Raw genomic sequence first — 15,176 nt, forward strand, 5'->3', positions numbered from 1 at the left:
ATGAGTATCACGAGTTAGAAAATCTCAGGGATAACCACACTATGGCATAAGAATCTCAGTACAGGAACAAGTTACTATTTGCTTTGCAACTAGTATGAGCCTGCAGGTATAATTTGGATGCATGCTGAGCAGTTTATACTGCACTGTTACACCCTTGAACAGACCCTCGAGGCAGCACAATTCATTCTGAGCACTAGGGACATCTACTGCACCTGATAATGTCCATATACACTGATGGGAACCAATGCTAAGTCCCCAGCCAGACACCATAGACACCGTATGACCCTCTCCCATCCCAGTGCAAAGCTCATCAGTGGCATAGAACAGTCCCTGTTCTAGCCCCAGTCAGGGCAAGGATATCCCCAGAAACATTCCTGATGGAAAATGCTCATTTTCACTTCTGTCTCCTGGACAATGTGCTCCAACCATGGCTGTGAGATGGGTCGAAAAGTGCTACTGAAAATGCCTGGGTTCCCAGAGCACAGATAGAAGGGGCAGATGAGGAGGGACACCCCAGACTTATTTTTTGCATCAATAACTGCATCCCCCTGCCTGATTTTAACCAGAGAGGAACAGGGTAGCTACCAGGAAAAGGAATACCTGAACTAAGGAGTTAAAAGGTAGTTGAGGGAAAAAAACCTGCCCTTCCCATCCACAGGAAGCACACATCAGTCTGGGTGTGTGCTACAGGGAGAACAAAAGACATCTGCTACCAGAGCTCAGGCCCACATTGTTCATGGCAGGGGGAGATCAAGCAAAAAAGTAATCTCACTCTTCCTGGCTTAAACTCCAAAGTTTGCAATTTAGCTACATAAGTAACTTCAGTCTTCACAGGAAGTGCATGTGAAGAAGGGGAGAAGCTCCACAGAGGATTCCAGGGATGGGAGCAGAAATGATGTTCAGAAGGAAAGGGATACAGAAAAGATAAAAGGACACTAACCTTTTCCATTAAGTAGATGTTTGAAAAGGAAGAACAAAAAAAAAACAATCTTTCATTTTATTTCCAAATGCGTGCAATTAGCCCAACACTTGCAATACACGGTGACTGAAGAGCTAAATAAAAATATGTTTCCCCACCTGGACATTCTGTGCATTTGTAATTACAGTCACTTACCAAAAAGGAAAGGCAAAACATGTATTTCTTAGAACGAGAACACTTCAAACTCAAGCAAGACAACTGTGGTATGGAGACACAGCAAAGCCATTCACCTATGAATGAGTTTCTATATGATCCAAAAACAGCAGCAGTGTTTAGAAGCAAAAGAAACACCCTTGGTCATGACACACGTGTCCTAGGAATGTCTGTCCTCAGCAGTAAAAGGCTGGATTAGCCAGGCTTTGTTGTGCTTGCATTATTCATGGTTTGATACATGGCTCCTGGGCTGTTATCACCCTTTCATCCATGTCAAAAGAAGCCAACAACTTTTTTCTTCTACCATCACAGACACTGATGCTGGGAGCTGGAGTTGCCAAGGGGTACACATCAGGACTGGAGTGGGAGTCCCTGACCTCCTCTAGTGCCAGGGATGGAAGAATGGCAGAGTGAACCATAGGGAGAGGGAAGGGAAAGGAGATAAAGGAAGAAAAAAAGGAAAATCTCTGTGCTGCCAAGCAGCCAGTCTTCAGTGATGATGCTCATGTTCAGATTTTCCCAGGAATTCCCTAGAAAAAGAAATAACACAGCAGTGACACTTAGCTCTCCTACCCCCTGGTGCATCCTGAAGCCTGCAGATCTTCCCATTCCCCCCAGCAAACACAAGGGTTTTGGCACTTGCAGCTACAGGGAACATCCCTGAATTTTGCTCTCACCAACCAGTGGCTCCCACTAGAAGAGGCAAGCAGAAGTAGCTGCTCTGCAACTAGTCCCAAGCATCCAGCTCAGCAGAGGTAAGCCAGAGAGAAATGGTCCCGGCTTTCTGTGGTTCCCCTTCTCAAATCCTGCCTTGCAGGAGAGCTCTGATCTTGTGCTAAGCCAGCCCCCATTGTCTCACCCATCCTGAAGATCAAAGGGTTTTCCAGAAGAGCAGCCCAATACAGGCACCTGTTACACATCTCTCTTGCTCCTGGGGCACATGTCACAGTGTGTCCCCAAGCCCCAGCCTCCCCCCATCCTCTCCAAGACCCTGGTTAGCTGGGCTGTTACCGCAGTATTCGAGGTAGCTCTGGACTCCTGTAGATGTACTTGTGCCGGTAGCCAAGGTCTGTGTGGAATGGAACAAACTGCACCTTGTAGTCCCGGAAACTCCGTGATGTTGCAGCAATGTTGTAAAGCTGAGTCCAAGGGGAGACAGGTGAGGGACATGTCTTACTCCAAAACAGCTACCCCTGCCAAATGGGCACCCCTCTCAAGGTGTGCTGGCTTTGCTAGCTCTAGATCTGTTTCACTATTGATCTGTTGCCTCCGACACCACAGCATTTATAGTCCCTCTGATCTATGCATTTCTACATACATCTTCCCATTGCTGACTTTTTGCCTGGCTCAGGTATCTTTCTATCCACACCAGTTCCTCCCACCAGATCAGTTTGCAGAGCTAGATGTGTACCTTCTTTCCCAGATGAAATGGTACCACTGGGTCATCCTCAGCATGAAGGATGAGCAGGGAGCAGGAAATGTATTTCACACTGTAAAAGAGACAACAATGTCACAAAAGCTCAGAGCAATCCCATCCTTCTCTAACACAAATACACTTGGATTTTCAAGGAAACTGCAATGACAAACATGTCATGTAGGTCATTAATTGCAGCTTAGATCTTGAAAACATTATCAAGACACCGCTCATTCTATTTAATAGTGAAATGCATTCTTGTAAAACCTATGTGCTGCTAAGACCAGAGAAAAATGGCTCACCCCACTGCAAAGCATCATCTCCCTCTCCCCACCCATGCAATGGTCTGTTTTGGTTTCAGTACTGGAAATCAAACTCACAGATGCTCAGGGTCTTGAATGAAAAGCTCATTGAAAAGAGACAATGTTATTACACATTGGCTTATGCAACAAACAGCAGAGAAATTTCCCAAACCTTTAATAACTCAATGCTATTAACATGTAACATACACGTGTAAAGCATAAATCCCATGGACCAAATTAGCCTATCCCTGAGTAGTCTCTGTGTTCTCTGCTGCATCTGTCCTTATTAAAACAATTAAAAAAAGAAAGAGCTCCACAGTGCAAAGCTGTGTTGCACTAAGCATTGTGAGAGTAACTGAAATCCCTTATTCAAGTATAATTCTTCAACACAAAAAAAGAAAACAAACACCACCAAAAAAAGCAGAGTGCAGTCTGATGTCCATCCTTCATTATGCTTGCTGTGTCTCTCTGCAGCCACAGCTGAAACCCCAGCAAAGAGAAAACTTACTTCTCATCATTTGCAAATTTAATTCCACTTGTTGTGATGGGGTCAAGGAAGAACCAGTCAAATCCAGGGAAGTATCTGTATATCTAAGAGGAAAAATTTGTGTTAGTGGCAGGCACCAGCAGGACAATTACACAAACAGCAGTAAAAGGGCAGACTACTGCCATCCCAGTAAAAGCCCTTAGCTGCTGGCTACACTCTGCAGTGAAATGGTCCATATTTCCACCAGCATTATTTTTGCTCTCCTGTTTCAGGCCTGACTTAGTCTGCTTAGTCTCTCTGACTGCCTGTATGGTCAAGGTCTCTAGGTTATCATGCTGCTGGCAACAAACTTCCTGGAAGAGAGCTTTATCCTAGGGCACCTGGATGCAACCAACACCCAGTCTGGTGTCTGCTCAGTTCAGAGCCAACTCACAGCCATAAGAGACCGCCACATCAGAGTCAACTTAACAGGGAAGCCACACAAGCACACTACCCCCATGGAAGGGGTAGTGACTTAGAGAAGCCTACCTCTGCCAGTGCTTTCCAAGCAGCCTACAAATTACCCTCCTGCAACAGGACCTCAGCTTCATCACTTCTGAAGGTTAATTCCCAAGCAGACAATTACACATCAGTAGTGTGAGAGCCAACGTGTACTTGCCACAGAAAAAGGGTGACTTCGCGCCTCCTCCCGTATGTTGGTGAAGGGAGATTCCAGAATCAGGGCATCCGGGGGTGTTTCTGAAAAGCCAGAGGCAATGTGCTAAAATGTAGGGGTACAGACAGCCAGCAAGGTCAGGGTCTGCCTTATGAAATCAGCTATTACCATGGCACACCAAGGACAGCCTCATCACAACTGCAAACATACGCCGAAATCTGGGATGCCAGCAAGACCCAAGCTGGGTGGGAAGAGCATCCACCCACCAGACTTACCTCTCTCGCAGAGGCGCCTCACTAGATTGGTTGCAACCCTGGAAAAAAGAACAAGGAGCCTTTAATCTGAGGCAGGCCCTCTGCAAAGCATCAGGCTCTAGCGATAGTAAGTGGAAGAAGTACAAGTCAACTGCCATTAACATTGACCCCTCACACTGCCAGAGGTCTGGGCAGTCAGCCACCAACCACTTGGGTTCCCACAGACCTCCCATACCCAACTGTCTCAAATGGCATCAGGTGCCTGCATTTCAGCAAATGAATGAGTCCAAAAAAGCAGCACACACCATGTAGCCACTTGGTAGGACCTCCTTTTAGTCAGATCTCGAGCTCACAGCATATCTGCAGCTGTGTGATGCAGCTTCTTACCCTGAGACCACAAGCAAGAAAGAGGGGAATGTAGTTATGAGCAGAGGAAGCTGGAGCACAGGGTTCCAGGGTGACATTGCAAAGGGGTTTCCATAGCTTGGTAAGAAAACAGCAAGGTCTCTGCTGTGCATCTCCCTAATGGAACAGGGATATTTTCAAAGTTGCTGAAACCTCCAAGTATAGCATAAACCTGAAACCTGAAACCTGAAACCAAGTATTTCATAAACCTGAAACTGCAGGATGGCCATGGTCACCAGGAAACCCATCTTGGGACCACAGTTCCAGGCCACTCAGACTAGAGTGCACTGGGAAATGTCACAAGCATGCTCTGACCCAGCAAGGGATTCTGAACATGGCAAAAATTTAGAGGAAGAGTCAAAGGAAAAGCTTCTGCCTTCTTTCAGACAAAGCAGGATGTTTAGAATGACAGTAATGGAGACACAACCCTAAAATACTCCCTGTCCCAAAAACACATTTGTTGGACAGCAAGGCAAGCTGCTGTGGTCTCAGTGTAATCTGCACACAGCTCAACTCTAAAGAAACTGTGTTTGCCCTCTGTGCCTCTGCAAATCAAGGGGGTAAGAGCATATCCTGCCTGCTGAACACAACCCATCTCCAGATAGCAATGGAAAGGGAGGAAGCAGGAAAGTTAAAAACATGGAGGCAAAGGCACTTGCCACGTTGAACTTCCCTGTGCCAGGCATTACCACATAAATGTCATAGATGGCCAGCAGTGTAGTCATGCAGGTATCTGCATGAGTACTAATTACCTGTGGCATGTTTGCTGGGGCAGGAGGAAAAGGCTTTGTAAGTGCAAGGCACATGCATATGTGACATTTCAAGAGCATCAACAAAGCATGATGTTCTGCTCTGAAGGACGCAGACAGGTTTGTGTGTGAGGAAGAGACCAGTGCAGTCCCATTTTATTTCCCCTTGGACATCTGCATGTATTATTCTCAATGTCCTTTTTTCACTGTGACCCTCTGGGTACCAATTCCTCCACAGCTATTCATGGTAGGCCTTCTCACTCTGTAGAGTGCAAAGAGGGAGCTACTTGGCAGCAGTTTTGCCACAGACTCCAAGCCAAGCTAGCCTGGGGATTATGGCAAACGGCACCTTCACCCGAAGTCAGTGTTTAATGTTTTTTCAGAAGCTAAGTCCCACTGAGATCAGATGCTTACCCCGTGCCCAAGGAGTGTCCCCATATATAGACAGGGTTGTCTCCACTTCTTGCTTTTATCCAGTCAAAGACATGAAGGGCGTCGTAGGTCATTCCCCTCTCTGATGGGCTGCCTATCGAATCACCCCAGCCTGAAACACAAACAGTCCCCTGAGAATACCACAAACTGGTTTGCAAAACCAGACAGCTTTTCCCACACAGCCCATCTGAGACTGCAAAGGGACCCCTGGGACATGGACAGTTTCTGTTTATTCCACTGCACAACTCTACAATTTGGGGCCGAAAACTCTGATTGATCTGCAGTCACTTAAACAAGGTCAATGCTGGTTGCCAAAGAGCTCGTGTGGATTTAGTCAACAACAACAAAAAGCTGGATCTCAAACATCTCCACATCATGTTCGTGCACCTACTCACAGCCCAGCTCCCAAACCCAAGCTGCTTTTGCATGCATGTAACCAATTTGTAATTAGAATATCTAACAGCATAAAAATTGAATGCTTAGGGTTAAAAACTAAACACATTTCAAAAAACTCTTGCAACATCAGTTTTTCCATGCTGTTCGATCAATGCCCTCAAGCAATTTTCCATCCTCCTGATTTTTTTGCTTCTATCACTATGACAGCACGTCTACACATCAGCTAAGCAGCCATCCTCCTACATCCCTTCAGATACCTAATAAGCAGCCAGGAAAGCAGCTGCCAGAAGGACTGAAAAACAGGGCAAGCTCCTACAAATAAATCTCTCCCAGATGTCTTCTTGATAAAAATGCAATGGATTAATTTCTTTTCTCTATCTCCAGTGGCATTACACTGCAGCCATGGCTTAAATACTAAGAAGGGAAAAAAAAAAAAATGAGCAGCAGATGCTTGACTGCTGGTGGCATACAGTTACAAAATTACCATAGCTTCTGATGAGGACATTACCAAATTTTTAGTAAAACATTTACTATACGTCTTATCTTACCTATCAGCTTTTAAAAAGAAATGTAAGTTCAACGTGTGGCCTCGGGTACATCAGATCATATGCAAAAGACTGTATCTAGACAAGCTTACTAGTTTCCAGATATGCACCCAAAGGTTGCCTTAGCTGGATGATGTGACAGTGTAGGTGTCTGGGTCACCCTCTGCTCCTTAGCTCCCTAATCAATGAGCACTGGGCATGAGGACAGAAAGGAGCCAGAGTACACTGGGCTGGATGTCAGGAAGCAGTGCTAAATAGGAAGGCACTGGAAAAAAGAATTCTCAAAGTTCTTTGGATACCCACTAGGAAAAAAAGAAGCAATATCCACATCTAATTAGCTAGCAGCAAACATTTCTAAAACATCACCTCCCTAAGATTCAAAAAAAGGAGCTACTTCTTTTTTGCTTCTACAGCAGGACACCACAAAGTCTTTCATAATAAAGGAAGCCCACATACCTCGATAATCAAATGTGACCACGTGGTACCCAAGGGAGCTGAGAACCTGGAGAGGAGAGAAACATGCAGAAACCCATCACAGAGACCTGTACAGCAGCTGTGCTCATGCCTCAGGACAAGTGTGGAGATGTACTTTATAACATTATCACAGCCTGACATGGTAAAGCAACAACTTACAGCTTTCAAGTATAGTAGACACACAGATGCTTTTCAAACAGTAGTCACCTCAGGCCACTCTTTTTAATCTACTTGTTTCCTAGACCTTTGTAAGGCTTTATAAGGCTTAGGTTTTGATTCTCCGTTTAACAGTTCTGCCCTTAAGAATCACTAATATCTTATGACTATTTCCCCTATGAACAAATGCTTCATTTATATTATGCAAATTGGCATAACATATAGGAGCCTGTTTCAGGTTTCAGAAGGCTTAAATGTATATATCCAAAACATGCAACTGCTCTACTGGTGATCCTAACAAAATGTTACAAGCAAGGAGAAATGCCCCATGTTAGATCACCTTGCTCAGAAAAAGTGCCTTGGCAAAAACAATGCTAGCATTCCAGGCTACTGTTACTCAGTACGAACCTAACAGCTCCACAGTAGATAAAAATCAACCAAAAGCTCCAAAAAGATTAGGATGTTCTTGCTCTCATTGTCTATGTCTGATAGATTATTTTAAAAAGCAATCTTAGAGTTACACTAAACCTACTAACAGACTAATGGAAATCCTCTCATATGTGAAACCAACACTTGATTTCATTAGCACAGAAAAAAAAAAAAAGAGGACAGTATAGAAAAGAGGGGTGTTCAGATAATTTGGCTACTACTCTTTTGCTGGGATAACTATGACACTGACAGTTTCTCCCACTCCCTCCAGAATCCACCTGGGGCTAATTTTCATGCATTGCAGACACATACTGTACATTTGTTTCTCTTCACCAGTTTGTGATTCCATATTACACCCCAAATTACTTCATGGGGAGTGTTCAACATACACTGGACACATTCTCTTTGTTACCTCTAAACCCACTTTTTCCCAGCTCCCAGCTATACATCTCTTTAGCTGACCACTGGCAGGCTGTGGACAGCCTGGGATTCTCTGGGACCAGCCTGTGTCCCACCCTGTGCACGTGCATATCTGCACTCCTCTGCAGTGCTCTCTGTGTCCCCACCTCCAAGGGCTCCCCTGTCACACCAGGCCTGTACTACATTGCATCACTGTGATGATGTCATCAGCCTTCCATCTGACACAGAGTAACTGTACCACTTACTCATACATAAAAACATTGCAGAAGTTCTACAGTTATTGCCATGACATGCAATTATACCAAGCTCAGTAAAACTAAAACTAGATAGCCACAGTGGCCACCTGGTTGCCAGACAATTGCTTTTATGGATACACAAGCTCAAAACAGTGCTCCAGGGAGCTCCAAAACAGGGCCAAGAAGAAGACCTATGAGCCTCAGCCATGCTACTAGCAGCAGCAATACTGTATGCAGTGGGTTACAAGGCTGCAATTTCCTCTTCCCACAGCCCACCAACTGCAGGGTATTGCTCGCAAGTCCAGCAAGGATACTGCAAACCCTCCTGTGGCTCAAGGCTTCTCACTGTGACCAAGCAATGTATTTTCTTGGAGGTGTTTACCCCTTCAGCTGGCCTCCTGATAGCCCACAGAGGCCCAAGGGCAGCATCTAGCTCTTCATTGTAATGTGCTGGCATTACTCAGTTGCTATTTGATTTTATAGCCAATGAAGCTTGCACAACAAATAAAATCACTGCTAAGGATGCAAAGCTAAGTTCAGAACTCCTGTAGTGTTAGGACATCATTGTCTGGGGACTGCAGGCAGTGGTTTGGACTGTTGCAGATCGGGTATCTGCTCGATGCACATTTGTTACCTTTAGGGGTCATCACACCACAAGATGGACTTCCAGCAATAACAGCTGGCTTAGCACTGGTTGCATTATTAAGTAATACTAGTATTATAATAATAATTAGTGGTATGGAGACAATAGCAGCATACAGCTGGAATGACACCTGTGGGCTGAGTGTAACTTCTACAGGAACGCTACGATTGTAACAGTAACAGGTTACAAACACAGGTATTGGGTAGTTATAAACGATTCGATGATCTACAACAATCTGGGGGCACACAGTATGCAGCTTACACAGACAAGTGGTGCCTGGCTGGAAATGGAGAGAGCATTTCCATTTCCCCACTAAGATCTAAAGGGTCATTTGACGATGGAAAGCCAGTAAGTTCTCCTTTGTACCACAGAGTGTGCCCAGATGCTTACTGGCATCTTTGTGCCCCCTGCACAAACTCATTACAGCATGATCACCCTTGCTGCACTTGGAGGGCAAAGGCAGAGGTGTTAAACATGCAGTTGTTCCACTCTGGGATCTGCATGCCCAAGTTACAGCTTCTTCAACATTTTCTTGCAAATAACTATGCCACCACCAAAGAGATGTGGTTATGTATATACAACACGACAGTAGAGAACAGCACTGTGACCTATGTAACAATGGCAGAATAATTGGGTAAAATATTAATGAACCAATTAGGTGCTGCCAGACAGCTGTTTCCATGAGAATCAAAGAATCATCATGGCTGGAAAGGACTTTCAAGATCATCCAATCACCATATATTTTTTAATATGTTCACTTACATACTAGAACACCTGACTGGAAATGTAGAACATAAAGTTCCATTCTGCAAGTTTGCTTTTCAGATATACAACATGATTTAATTTTTACTGATATCACATACAGTCTAGCCTTTTCCAGGCCACTAAAAATAATATAACCTGTTGATAGTGTATCTATCTTCTATATATGTTTTTTTTAATGTGTTGGCATGTCTTCTCAGTAACAAATAGATGCCCCTTTATTTTAACTAGCAGATGTTACATTTTAAAACAGATTTTTACCACCCTCTACTTCTTAAAAAATACACTTCTACTTCAGTTGTTTATAAATGTGGGTTTTTTGTTTTGTTTTTTCCTTTTTTGACAGAGAAACATATCTTTTATGTTTCTGTGAATGTATACTTTACACTGGTACTGTTATGGTTGGTACCCACCTCACTACAGGAGCTCAACCCCTGCAGCAGGAGAGCATTGCTGTTTGCCCCAGGTCTTTGTTCCCATGATAGCCTTATTCCACCTGAATATTTACCTCCTTCCCCTCCATCTGTCTTCCTGCAATCAGCCCTTCAGCACCTGGTTTCCCCTCTGCAATCTCAGACCACTGGTTTGAACTGCACCAGCCACCACCTCCACCTCACCCCTGCCACAGACCACCACAGTGTGGCCTCCAACTTTAGATAAGCTCAGTTCAAATCTGAAACTCCAAGCACAGCCCTATTCCCAAATCCTGCCACTCAGCACAGCTAAAAGCAGCAAATCATCCAAGGCAGTGGCCATTCCTGGAAAGAGCATGGAGCGTTCTGAAGAGGGACAAGAATGGCATGATGCACCCCCAGCCGAATTCTCATCTTGCCACTGGAAGACAGGAGCTGCAAAGGCTACACAAAGGCTACACTTGGCAGAGAGCAGGAAATGCTGCAACATTAATCTGTCTGGCTTGTGTCCTGGTCAGGTTGCCAAAAGCACTGGCCTACTCACAGCAGTAAGCAATGAAGATGCCCAAAAGACACTTTCAGGCACAGGCTGCAGCAATCTCCAAGTTCACCTAAACCTATGCAGGGCCCCTGACCACCAAGACCTGCTTCCTCCCTGCCCAGCATGGCACAAGCTGGTGTGCCCACTTCTCCTCTGCCTAGCAGAGAGCAGACACAAAGAACTGGGATAAAGATGATGCAAGTCATCTCAGGCCTTTACCAAAGGAAGAAGCCAATGAAGCCTCCCAGTCCTGCATCTACCGAACGCAAAGCCAAGTCACAGGTGAACAACTTGCAGGGGTTCATTGCTCCAGGGACCTGCCAAGCCCTGACCATGGGCACCACCCCAGCCTTACACTTCAGAGATACCTTTCTTCTGCAGATAACAGAAGAGTTGAGGCTGAGGAGGAACAGGAACAAGCAGGAAAAGCAGCAGAAGTTGTCACTACCCCCAGTGCAGCTGTCAAGAGCCATAAGGTGCCCTCCTCAACCCTCATGATGCAGGGACCCACACTAATAGCACACATTGCTTCCAAGCATAACTCTGCTGCACATGAATTTTCCTTCCTGTGCTGTATTTGGACAGCTGCAACACCCAAGCACCCACTTCCAAAGAGGAAAGCAGATGTGTAAAGAAAGGTCAAAGTGTGGTCTACTGTGGAGGATACCCGAGTAGGAATAACCACTGCCATCAACATCCAGCTCCTCCTGGTGAGACACAAACAGCTGATGATAAGCTTGAACATCCCTGGGAGCATCCCAACCCCATACCCTGCATTAACAGCCTCTTCTGGTTTAGTCTTTTTTAAGACTCTTTTTAGTCTTTTCCTTTCTTGTTTTTCCCTGTCATAATTATTTCAGAAAATGCCTCAGATGAACCTGGTAAAATTTCGGTTGATTTTGCAGATAACAAGTATTTCCTTTGATCTTTAAAAGGATGTTTAGAGTAACAATGCCAAATGTTTTACTTACAGTAATTACTTACGCCCCTACAACAATACTCTATTGTTCCATGTGCTGCTACGGAACCTCACACAGAGGTGGGAAAAACCCTTCTGCACCAGCTCTCCACTATTCCAGCACATCAGGGTAGTAAGAACTAAAAGTCTCACTGCCAAAGCCTCAATGTACAGATATGAATTGCAGATGGAGCTTGCAGCAGTCTGTCATTGACAGTCAGGGTAGCTAAGAGAACAGAACTGTCAGTTTTAAAAGGTTTTGAGGTGCATTATTCAAGCATGAATAATTTGAATAACGTGAATAACACAGTGACCCAGAACACATTGTTAACTGTGGTACCCCTGAAACCAGGCTTGAGCAAAGAATAAGTGAACACTTGTCCAGCCTAGAAGAAAGCATGCCCCTCAAAGCAAGTTTGTAACTTGTCTTTGTTCCACTGATGGCTTCTGGCTGCTTGTTACCATCTTCAAAAACACATTATAGAACCACAGAATCATAGAATGACTTGGGTTGGAAGGGACCTCTAAAGTTCATCTAGTCCAACCCCCTTGCAGTAAGCAGGGACATCTACAACTAGATCAGGTTGCTTAGAGCCTCATCAAGCCTCATCTTCAATACCACCAGGGATGAAGCCTCAACCACCCCTCTAGGCAACCTGTTCCATTTTTCCCCTACCCTCATTGTAAAGAATTTTTTCCTAACATGCAATCTAATCTACTCTTCTCTAATTTAAAACCATTGTCCCTTGTTCTATCACCACAGGCCCTTGTAAACAGTCCCTCTCCAGCCTTCCTGTAGGCCCCCCCCTTCAGATCCTGGAAGGTCGCTATCAGGTCTCGCCAGAGCCTTCTCCTTTCCAGGCTGAACAGTCCCAGCTCCCTCAGCTTATCTTCATAGGAGAGGTGTTCCAGCCCCCTGATCATTTCTGTGGCCCTCCTCTGGACCCACTCCATCAGGTCCATGTCCTTCCTGTGTTGAGGACTCCAGAGATGGATGCAATACTCTAGGTGAAGTATTACCAGAGCAAAGTGGCAGAATCACCTCTCTTAATCTGCTGGCCATGTTTCTTTTGATGTAGCCCAAGATGTAACTGGCATTCTGGGCTGCAAGTGTGCTCTGTTATCCAGCTTTTCATCCCCTCTGCTTTTCTGCCGGGCTGCTTTCCAAAACCTCATATCCAAGCCTGTACTGGTAAGTGCAGATTGTTCTGACACAGTTGCAGGACCCTGCACTTGGTCTTGTTGAACCTCACGAGGTTCACCTGGGCCCACCTCTCCAATTTGTCCATTGACAAACATTTGTGACATTGGGCCAAGAATGATTATGGATCATGGCTGTTCAAAGCACAGCAGGTGACAGTCTCAGTTCTCAGTGATGATGCTGAGCAAAGCTCTTTTCTGAGGCTGTTCTAGAGGGCTGCCCCCAACACTTGCAGCCCACTAGCTGCACCAGCAAAAAGGACACCAATCCAGCCTGTTTCATTCTGCCACATTAAGCAGGAACCTGGAGCTTTGGGTGTGGTTCTGGTAAACCCAGGTGTGTGTTTCCATGTGAGTAGCTGAAAAAGACAAGCTAAGCAAGTTGTCAATGTTTTCAGAGGCAAAAGAGTAACAGATCCAGGAACAGAAGCCTTGGCTTTTGTTAACTGTGTTCTTCTCCACATGTGTACACAACACAGAAAGACACAGAGTCATTTGAGTATTCAGAAGCACTTGGTCACAATCCAAAACAACCCTGCCTGTCTCAGCCAGCACAAAATGCACTGTAGTGTAAGCTGGTTCCCAGAAGAATGACCAAGGAGGTCACCATACACAACAGTCTCCTCAACCAACTTTCTGCAACTCACCTCATCCTGTCTTCTTAAAGGAAGAGAAGTACCACCTGCCTTCTTGGGCTACGAGACAATATTTTCTAAGTTATCTGAATTAAAAAGCCTTTGCAGCAGGGGAGCAAAGGAGCTGCGTTGCAATAAAGCTTTGTGAGTGCCAATACTGACAGAAATGATGACGAGAAGGAAAGGATACCTAAATCCACCAGAAAAAAGACTGAGGCCTCTCTGAAATGAGGAAGCAAAAATAATTATGGCTCTTTTAGAAACATGCAATATGAGACCAACAAATTGTGCACAAGAATTTCAGCCAAGTTCAATAAAACAAATTACCATAAAAGTCATCAGGCAAAAGACCCAAAGCAGATGAAATTGCCTGTTTTCATGCAACACATCATGGTGCTATATCTGAGAAATTCACTGGGTTTTGTACAAAACCTTCAGCACTTGAGATGACACCACTCCTACAATGGCACTACAATGCCTGGGAAAAGCAGGAAACCCAGACTGCACCTGCCTGCCTAACCAAGTGATCAAGTGACCCCCACAGTGGCCACCTTGAAAACGTTTGACTGCAACAAACTGTTCTGCAAATAGGTAAATACCAGATTTGTCACCCCATCCAACTTCAATGGACCAACTTCAACTTTTTTATATATATGGATATACGTGTGTGAGAGAAAGAGAACGAGGAGGTTTATACTGTCTCAGTGCAGCATTCTGACCATTAAAAGACCAAATATCACCTTAAAAAGTTTGAAGAACATGAGGAATCTGAGCTAGCCACATAGATATCCACATATATTTTCCCAGGATGCAAGCATCAGTAAGTAACTGTACATTTCTAGGAGATATTTATAAACTATTAGGATAATAATAATGTATGTGTGTATATATTATTAGAAGAAATTAGGATTGGTAGCTCTTGTCCTTTTGAGAGATTTAAATGTTACAGACAGCAAACGGGGCTACTCTACTGCTGCGAAGAGCAGGCCTTGGAAACTCTTGAAGTTTGTAGGAGGTAACTTCTTGTCACAAGTACTTAGAGAGCCAGCTCGCAAAGATATCCCCTAGACTTACTATTTGTGAACAGAGAAGGTCTTGTGGGAGATGTAATGGTAAGAGGATGTCTTGGCCATGCTAATTACTCAATTTGATATTTTCAATATAATAATGAGAAAAAAAGGACAGCAGACTTGCTACCTGGGACTCAGGAGAGCAAACTTAAAGCTACTCAGGCTAGCAGAGTTTTTAGCAGAGTGGCATGGGAATCTATTTTTGAGGGCTTAGGCATCCATGAGTGCTGATCAGTCTTTTTAAGAATCACCTTTAGAAGCACAGGAGCAGGCAATCCCACTATGTTCTAAGGCAAGCAAGTGATGCAGAAGACCAATGTGGCTGAACAGAGAATTCCTTGTGGAGCTCAAAAGGAGAAAGTGTTTAAGAGGCATTTGGACAATTCCCTTAATATGCTTTAACTTTTTCCCAGCCCTGAAGCGGCTGGGCAGTAGGAACAGATTGTAGGGCCCTTCCAACTGAAAACA

At 44.7% G+C, this 15,176-nt stretch overlaps 1 protein-coding gene across 1 annotated transcript in view; it reads right to left on the bottom strand.

The window, feature by feature from the left end:
- Window positions 1-983: 983 nt before the first annotated feature.
- ABHD12 (abhydrolase domain containing 12, lysophospholipase) overlaps window positions 984-15,176 on the bottom strand; it is a 44,556-nt gene continuing 30,363 nt past the window's right edge. The window contains exons 6-13 of the mRNA XM_071739958.1: window positions 7,228-7,273; window positions 5,813-5,942; window positions 4,266-4,303; window positions 3,994-4,073; window positions 3,357-3,439; window positions 2,544-2,622; window positions 2,144-2,271; window positions 984-1,662 (exon numbers count right to left, since the gene is read on the bottom strand). Of these exons, the coding sequence (XP_071596059.1) occupies window positions 1,623-1,662; window positions 2,144-2,271; window positions 2,544-2,622; window positions 3,357-3,439; window positions 3,994-4,073; window positions 4,266-4,303; window positions 5,813-5,942; window positions 7,228-7,273 (624 nt within the window). The 3' untranslated portion in view covers window positions 984-1,622. The remainder of the gene's footprint in view (window positions 1,663-2,143; window positions 2,272-2,543; window positions 2,623-3,356; window positions 3,440-3,993; window positions 4,074-4,265; window positions 4,304-5,812; window positions 5,943-7,227; window positions 7,274-15,176) is intronic.

Source organism: Heliangelus exortis, chromosome 3, assembly GCF_036169615.1.
Source record: "Heliangelus exortis chromosome 3, bHelExo1.hap1, whole genome shotgun sequence".
Taxonomy (NCBI): domain Eukaryota; kingdom Metazoa; phylum Chordata; class Aves; order Apodiformes; family Trochilidae; genus Heliangelus; species Heliangelus exortis.